This window comes from Cibotium barometz, chromosome 20 (assembly GCF_041138505.1).
Source record: "Cibotium barometz isolate CiBa-2024 chromosome 20, ASM4113850v1, whole genome shotgun sequence".
Lineage (NCBI taxonomy): Eukaryota > Viridiplantae > Streptophyta > Polypodiopsida > Cyatheales > Cibotiaceae > Cibotium > Cibotium barometz.
In genome coordinates, this window is record NC_141065.1 from 40,907,446 (window position 1) to 40,916,969 (window position 9,524).

General features: G+C 45.1%; 1 protein-coding gene across 1 annotated transcript in view; it reads right to left on the minus strand.

Annotated features, from left to right (window-relative positions):
- Nucleotides 1-8,099, minus strand: part of LOC147627877 (uncharacterized) — a 50,354-nt gene extending 42,255 nt beyond the window's left edge. Inside the window, exon 1 of the mRNA XM_086814852.1 lies at nucleotides 7,580-8,099. Within this exon, the coding sequence (XP_086670978.1) occupies nucleotides 7,580-7,996 (417 nt within the window). The 5' untranslated portion in view covers nucleotides 7,997-8,099. The remainder of the gene's footprint in view (nucleotides 1-7,579) is intronic.
- Nucleotides 8,100-9,524: the final 1,425 nt, after the last annotated feature.

The following is a 9,524-nucleotide window of genomic DNA, read 5'->3' on the forward strand; positions in this document are numbered from 1 at the left end:
TCTTCAGTTATATTGGAGTTTTGAGACTGTCTCGTCTCGCCCACTCGATGGGACATGATTATATCTTGAATATATGGCTTGAAGCTTAAAGTTGCGAACAACTTTTAAGAAGTTGGGGAGGATGTCACCAGCCTAAACATTTTCCAGTATGAAAGGAGTCTCGTGGACTCAAGGATGTCTAAATATTTGGAAAGTACAAGCTTTGGGAATGGGAGATTATCCTAGAATACAAAGGACCACACTCCTAAAATTTAGGAGAGTTGCTATTTTTGGCCTGACTCCGATGGAAATTCTGTTCGCGTTATTACATCTGGAATTGAGCAGATACCAAGAGTTGGCAAAGTGCCTATGACAGAATGTCTACCAGTTGGGATATTTTTAGAGATAAAGTTTATGGAAGGACCCATCTCTTAGATTGGGACATGTGGCAAGAAAGTGAACCAAGGTGAGACAAGTGGCCCGACACTTGTTAGAAAGTGGATCAAAGTGAGACAAGTGGCCTCACACTTGTCACTTCAGCTATTGTGTGGCTCTCCACTTGTTATTGTAGCCTTCTCTTGCCATTTTAGCTCATGGGAGGCTCTCTTGCTGCACACTAGCCTCTACCACCGTTACAGGCTGACCTAATGATGGCTACTCTCTTTCTCTCTCTCTTGAAGGCTGCCCATGAAGAATACCGGCTATTGGCGACTGTTTTGGAGGCTTCCATCGCGAAGAAATACTTAAGGCAAGGGTATTTAATCATTTATTATGATTTCTAGCCATTGTACTTGTTGTATCAGCCTTTGTACCTGCTGTACCAGCCATTCTATTGGGTGGCTATACCAATCCTTGTACTTGTTATACTTGCTGTACCACCCATTGTACCAACTGTACCAGATTATGTACTTACTGTACCAACCACTGTACCTACTGTACTAGTCATTGTATATGTTGTACCAGCGTTTGTACCAACCACCGTATCGACTGTACCAACCACTGTACCTGCTGTACCAACCACTGTACCCGCTATACCAGCCATTGTACCTATTGTACCGGCTGAATGGAGAGTTGTACTTGCTGTACCAGCTCTATTGCATGAAGACCCGTGGTTTTTGGGGAAGAATCAGTACCCACACGGAGGTATATGGATTATATTGTTGGCTCGGCATTTCTACAGCCTGTGTTCCGACTTGGTAGCCTCGTGTTGGGCTGTGTTATGGCATTTGTATATGGATAATCCAGCATCTCCCGTGAGGAGAGTAATGCCCTCAAAGCTTGCACATGATATTTTTCTCCTTGGGTAATAAAATACGGGTGTCGGCCCATTCCGGCCTCTATGCAGTGTCACACGTGCAAGCTCCATTTTCATCATTTGTGGATGTTTTCTCCATCTTTTATGTTTTATGCAAAGTGATGATGGATATGTGTTAAGGCTGTGGCCATGTTTAAATGTTTTAATATGCATTGATGGTATCAACAAGTGTGTCAAAGGTCCTAGTCCCCCGGGCACCCGCCGCGAGTTACATTGGTATCAGAGCATAGGCTTTCTTGGAAGCAGAGGCTTCCTTCTATCAATAAGGAAGAGAAGATCTCAAGTGGGGGCCACACTTACCATCATTGCTATTAAGCATGGCCAGCCACTTCATAGCCTATGAAGCAAGAGCATGAGCAATAGACAGCTTGATCTAAGGATTTATGAATTCATATACTTTTATCTTGGAAGTATGGAGTTGTCTTTATGTGCATACGTTTAGCACTCTTTCCATTTGGATATTGTGGATTATATTATCAAGCTTACAGGCAAGCTATACGGAGATATATCTCAGGATATCTTAAGGATATGGTGACGAGATATTTCTTTTGGCTTCATGACCAACCTGGCAAAGAAAAGCTAAGTATACTTTAAGTTTGCAAAGTTAGTGCTTTGGCTATTTACTATGAAGTGTTTTTGATGTTCACTAAGCCTTGTATAGCCATGCAAGGAGAAAGGTGTTGTTGTTTGCCTTGAGATGGTTTCAAGGAAACATTGTTTATGGCTCCCTTTATTGGGATGGATTATATCTATGGAGATTTCTTTCTTAGACGAGATTTATATAGATATTGGGCTTCACAAGCAATTTCTATGGACGAATCTGTCCGAGTTTATAGAGAAGAAATCTTTGTATATCTTATAGATATGATGCTTTTATGGATAAAGTCCACCTCTACTCCAAGGTGTGTGGTTAGCATGGAGTATGTGGTAAGAGTTATGGTATACAAGGATTATGGTATACAGGTCTATGGATTCCTGGACTTCTTTTCTAGGGATTTGGATCCATCCTCAGGTTTATGGATTAGTTATATTGGATTTTTGAGACTGTCTCATCTCGCCCACTCGATGGGACATGATTATATCTTGAATATATGGCTTGAAGCTTAAAGTTACGGACAACTTTTAAGAAGTTGGGGAGGATGTCACCAGCTTGGACATTTTCCAGTATGAAAGGGGTCTGGTGGACTCAAGGATGTCTAAATATTTGGAAAGTACAAGCTTTGGGAATGGGAGATTATCCTAGAATACAAAGGACCACACTCCTAAAATTTAGGAGAGTTGCTATTTTTGGCCCGACTCCGATGGAAATCCTGTTCGCGTCATTACATCTGGAATTGAGCAAATACCAAGAGTTGGCAAAGTGCCTATGACAGAATGTCTACCAGTTGGGATATTTTTAGAGATAAAGTTTATGGAAGGACCCATCTCTTAGATTGGGACATGTGGCAAAGTGGACCAAAGTGAGACAAGTGGCTTGACACTTGTTAGAAAGTGGATCAAAGTGAGACAAGTGGCCTCACACTTGTCACTTCAGCTATTGTGTGGCTCTCCACTTGTCATTGTAGCCTTCTCTTGCCATTTTAGCTCATGGGAGGCTCTCTTGCTGCACACTAGCCTCTACCACCGTTACAGGCTGCCCTAATGATGGCTACTCTCTTTCTCTCTCTCTCTTGAAGGCTACCCATGAAGAATACCGGCTATTGGGGACTGTTTTGGAGGCTTCCATCGCGAAGAAATATTGAAGGCAAGGGAATTTAATCATTTATTATGATTTCTAGCCATTGTACTTGTTGTACCAACCTTTGTACCTATTGTACCAGCCATTGTATTGGGTGGCTATACCAGTCCTTGTACTTCTTGTACTTGCTGTACCACCCATTGTACTGACTGTACCAGCTTTTGTACTTGCTGTACCAACCACTGTACCTACTGTACTAGTCACTCTACATGCTGTACCAACATTTGTACTACTTGTACCTATTGTACCAGCCACCATACCGGCTGTACCAACCACTGTACCTGCTGTACCAGCCACTGTACTAGCTGTACCAACCATTGTACCTACTGTACCGGCTGAATGGAGAGTTGTACTTGCTGTACCAGCTCTATTGCATGAAGACCCGTGGTTTTTGGGGAAGAATCAGTACCCACACGAAGGTATATGGATTATATTGTTGGCTCGGCATTTCTACAGCCTGTGTTCCGGCTTGGTAGCAAGCGTAGTCCAGTCATCCGCCTCTTGCACAGCTATACGCCACCTACAAACTTGCTGTCAACCCCTTCCCCTCTGACTAGCTTGTGAGCAGTCCAGCCAACTTTCCCTGCAACTGGACTGCCGTCAAAAAGAGAGAGAGAGAAAGCTCTTGCGCGTGTCTTCAGCCAGCTCTTCCTTTTTCACCAATAGGAAGGCACCTGAAAAACAGCCCGCCACCCCCCTTTTTCTCCTAAAAAAACAAAAGCAATAGCAATAGCAAAAAGCGTGTCTCCCAAATTAGGGTTTTTTTTAACCACGAAAGGTTATAAAACCTTATAAATTAAAATCTCTTTGTCCCCTTCACACTTGGGGTTGTCCACACATGGGTTTCCTTTTTAACTCCAAACTGATGCCATTCACACTGTCCACCATGTCCTCGTGCCCACCTGCATACTGTCCAGAGAAAAACACAGGGCAGTAAATCTGATGCCATTCACACTGTCCACCGTGTCCTCGTGCCCACCTGCATACTGTCCAGAGAAAAACACAGGGTCGTGACATGTAACCTGCCTGTGGCCTTCCCCTATTCCCAGGGCTCCCCAACCCTGACCAGATTAGGCCCTGATCCCATAGTCAGGGGGGACGGAGGGGACGGACCCTTGGAACGGGGGGATGCCGTCCCGGGAACACTATGGGACAGGGACGAACGGGGACGGACGGACGTCCCCAGCTGGGCGTCCCTCACAAGGGACGGCGTTCCGGGGACGGATCCAAGAGGGGACGGTTGTGGGGGACGACCGCACGGGAACGCCTGCAGGTTATTATTTGGGCAATGGTCACATTTTTTACCTTTTCTTTTGGGCGTTTGGGAGGGGCTTTTCATGGGCCTTTAGCCTTGGCCCATAGACCTTGGCCTCTCTCTTGCCTCCCTCCCTATAAGAAGACACACACACACACCCCCTCACACTTCAAGCTGTAGCTTCACACACACACACACACTCTCTCCCTCAAGCGGCAAGCCTCAAGGGCCAAGGTCTCAAGTTTCAAGCTCTCACACAAGCAAGCTGTAGCCTCTCAAGACACTCTCTCCCTCACACACACACTCTCAAGCTTCACACACACACCCATCCTCACACTCAAGTTCTCCCTCAACTTTCAAGGCTCAAGCCTCACTCACTCTCTCTCTCTCTCTCTCTCTCTCTCAAGCTATCAAGTGACAAGGAAGCATCCATCATCCATGGCATCCTCCTCGTGGCAGTGGCTCTTCAAGTTCCAACTACCCGTAGAAGGACGACAGGATGGACATGGTGGGATGAGGTCAATCACACCCCATCCCCTCATGGAGGTGGTGCACAGCCATGGACATACAAGCTTTGCCCGTATAGGCGAGTGGGTGGTATTAACAAAGTAATTTTTAAGTGCCGTTCCTACCCCCGTCCCCGTTCCCTACATATGGCCGTCCCCCGAACCCGTCCCCGTCCCCCGTTACCGTCCCCCATCCCTTGTGACTATGCCTGATCCTGAGGATTGGTGTTAGGTACATAACATACTTCCCCTCTAAGATCTTTCCTCTCTAGGAAACAAAATCAGAGAATCTCCGCTCTAAACTAGCAACTGTCTCCCAAGTCGAGTCCTCCACCGCTCTCTTTCCACTTAATCTTATACTCTAGGGATCAACTTATTCCTAAGCTTCCTCTCCCTGAAATCCAATATAAGCCTTGGCTCATGTGGAACAAAGAACATGTCCTCGACCTCTAACCCCCAATCTACTCACATGAAAAACTGAATCAACTTTTAAATTAGGAGGCAACTCTAACTTATAAGCCACCTCACCAATCCTTTTCAGGATCCGATGTCCAAAGTACCTAGGGGACAACTTTCCAACCTTCCTCGTCCGCATCGTCTCAGAATTCCCGAGTATCCATAGATAAACAAGCATTCCCTTGGAAACTCCCTTGGCGAATGCTTCCTACCATCAAAAAACCGTGCTCTATCTTGAGCACTTCTCTTATAGATTTCCCTGCATTGACTAGCAGCTCTTGCATATCTACTAAGAAATCTCTAGCTGCATCAACCTTTATACCCTTAAGTCCTGATACGGTTACCGGAGATCTAGGTTGGTATCCATACATCAACATAAACGGACTATAACCAGTAGCCGAATGCTAAGCACTATTGTAGGCAACTCAACCATTGGGATATACCTCTCCCAAGTAGATGGTCATCGTCTCCTAGAGACGTATGCACGAAGCATATCCTCCAAAACCTAATTCACCCTCTCCATCTACCCATCAAACTTAGAATGATCAAACTTAGGATGGTCATCGTCTCCTAGAGACGTATGCACGAAGCATATCCTCCAAAACCTAATTCACCCTCTCCATCTACCCATCAAACTTAGAATGATCAAACTTAGGATGGTCATCGTCTCCTAGAGACGTATGCACGAAGCATATCCTCCAAAACCTAATTCACCCTCTCCATCTACCCATCAAACTTAGGATGATCAAAGGAACTCCTACTCAGCGTAGTCTCCAATTTCTAGAAAACCAGCTGCCAAAAGTGTCCAAAAAACTTAAGAGTCCCCGTCACTTTGAGTCCCTGTTCCTCACTATGTCACATGCTATACTCACACGTTGAGACCCTGGAATCAAATCAATCTTATGATCGACCGACCTACTGGTTGGCAAACCGTAAAGTAATACAGCAGGAAAGACATCGACAAAATATGCCTTAATGTCTGCTGAAGCTTGAGTCTCCCAAGCATCGAACTTAACAGTATTCAAACTACAATTAACATTAGATGAAAGGGGATCAAGAACACACTGCTACACCTCGTAATCTAAATTTCCAATAATATTATAAAGTTCTCCTGAATTTACAAAAGCAGAGGGTGGGACCGCACAATCACTCTTAAGACAAATAGGGAGACCCCCCACAACAAAAAACAGAGTACGTGTCAGAATACACAGCGGAGATGATGACCAAATCTGGGAACACAAGAGCAAAACGTAATGCAAAAAATAACAGCACGAGAGAGAGAGAGAGAGAGATAGAGGCGTGTAACTCTGCTCTATATACACAAAAGAATCCCGGAATGATACAAATGTGACAAGGGGACTGGGAGCCATTTTATATGGCCCACCAACAACAGTCGGCCTGCTGTAGGGCAGCTGACAGGACCATAATCCCCACGACTTGCTGAAATGCACAGTCGCCAGTAGCAGGTGGGGTCGGCCGGCATCTGGGGGGGTCGTGGACCTGAAGCAACACAAACAGCCAGCACCAACATGTCAGATGCAGTCGGCCAGCTTTAGGGGTCCACCTTCCACCACGGGGCTGCCACCCAAGCCACAGAAAAATAGGAAAAAATGGAAAAAAAATACGGGGAGTGAGGAAAAATGATAAGACACCTACAAAGGGCGGGCACACCCACAACAGAGGCCCTGGTGAATATATATAGACAGGAGATGACTTCTAACAGTACGACCCTTCCAATCAACATGAACATCATAGCTATAAAACCATTCCTTTTCTAGAATACCATCAACCTTTCTACATCCATAATCAAGAGATCTAGGGCCTCTGTATAATCTTGCATGAAGATCGGCAACTGAGAAACTCGATCGTCCCAAATCTATCCATGCCCCACTGCCAAGTTCACACAGTAAACACGATCACTTGGCTACATCTTCACTCTCAACTTCTCCACAAGTTTGGCATTAACGAAGTTATGAGTACTACCAAGATCAAAAAGAATGTGCACAATCTTCCCTAATACTAATCAGATCATTGGGATTGAAGAATGATGAGATTCTCTTATACTAGTGCTTGTACTCCCACATGATGATCATTGTATCAACCTCTACTTTCAGAGAGCTATGTTGGGTGTACTTGTTTTGTTTTCCTTTTCCATGATGAGACATACCATGGATAGCATTGTATCACTTTGGTCTCCTAGACCCATTGGGTCTTTAGAAGACTTTTAATATAACTTTCTTTCTTATGACTCTCTCTTAAAGAATGTTACAAGGTGGTGCTTCTCTTTTTAGATCATATAGAAAAAAAAAATGCGTGATGGGGATACCAACCAGCAGAGGCTTGTCAGGGCGGGCAGGACGATTGGGCGCGGAGGCAACGCCAAGTGGCAGCTTGTGGCTGGACCAGAGGCGGAAGGCGTGGTGGGTGATGGCTGCCTTGACGAGGGGATCAGGGGTGTTGAGGACGAGGGCACCCCATTCTGCCAAAGAAGAAGGTGGGTTGCCCTTCAGATTATTTATGTGATCATCATCAAAACGTGAAAAGGCGTTGCTGGGCTCCTGGCCCTTGTTCTTGGGGCCCCACTCGCGCCTCTCGTCCAATGGGCTTACACGCCATGCTTGCAGACCTGCCCACTCACTGGGGCCAGGAGTAGCAGCCGCGCAGAAGAAGACTCGACGATGAAGCGTGGGTCTAGGCCTTATAGTGCGACACAGTAAGAAGACATGCCACCTGCTTGCCATGTCCATGAATCCATGAAATGCTCGGTATTATTTGTGTGTGCGCGTGCGTACCATTTATAGGCTGGCTTACCCGCCAGCTTGGCATGCGTCAATTGGACCCTGCCAGCTCATATGCCACATCCCCAGCCCAATTCCTCTCCCGGTGTGAATCGAAGACGCTGTGCCACTCTACTCACTTGTATTTCCATCTTAACGTGTGAACCACCACTAACGCTGTTGCACACGTGATGTGCATCATTGCATACCCAAAACCGCTACCCACAAATGTCTTGAAGAACAAACACACTAGAACTCTCAAACAACTCTTCAATTCATGTGAAGCCTTTTCCAAAAATAAAAATGCAAGAGAACTCTCCAAAAAAAAGAAACATATTGGTGGAATTATACCCACTCATCATCATTTGTCTAGCCAAATTTGTGTTGGATATCAATGCTCCACCCTCATATTGTATTGCCCACGCACCATAGTGCATGCTTGTACGGCCCCTATTATGAGGAGTAGCCTAGGTGCCCAACATCCCCGTAAGGTGGGCTAAGAGGCCAGATGGTTTAGAGACAGCTTGGATTAGATTTGGCACACTACCAAATAGGCTACATGCTACACTAGACCGTTATCTCAGTAGGTAGACTTTACTAGTACCCCTTTATGGACCGAGTCCTCCTCCGTCGTGCCATGGCCACCTTGCGTATACAGGCCTATAAAGATACACGAACATCCTTCATCAGTCATCCACTATGAGTTTACTCCCCAGCTTCTACTAGCATAAAGTCTCCGTCTTAGCAGTTCCAAATCAACTATCAAATCTCCCTTCACACTGAGCACGTGGGTGTGGGGCCTTGCCATTTATTGTATCACTTCAATAACACAATATTCTTCTCTATCTCTGTTATTGTGCAATTTAAGTTTTAAAGTTTTGTGATGTGAAAGATCCTACTTGTTGTGAGTATTCTCTTGTATGCATTGCATGTTGAATCCTCTTACATGGTATCACAGCTCTTGCTCGATACAAAATTTCTTTGCTAATTGTCGTCTCATCCCTTGTGAGTATTCTCTTGTATGCATTGCATGTTGAATCCTCTTACATGGTATCACAGCTCTTGCTCGATACAAAATTTCTTTGCTAATTGTCGTCTCATCCCTTGTTGGTGGCGGGTGAACATCAACACCAATGAGACAGTGTGAGGAGAAATTTGGTGATGCTTGCAAGAGGGGTCAGAGCCCTAATAGGAAGCCCGTGGGGTAGGTGTAAATATGAGAAAGAGTAGCTATGAGTAGCCCTTAGATTTTCATGGTTTAGTGCTTGATAGTGGATGACTGAGTTACATGTAGAGGGTGGTGAAAATAAGCTGGTTGGTGATGTACATAATGGTGATACATGATTATCTACATCTGACATCCACATGGAGTCTGTTCATATGATAACATGGGTTTGTGCGAGTACAAGTATGAGAGAGCATGGCTATAAATAATCATAGCATGTCCATAATGTAGGGATGATGAGATAAGTGAGTGTATGTATGATGGTGGCAAGAA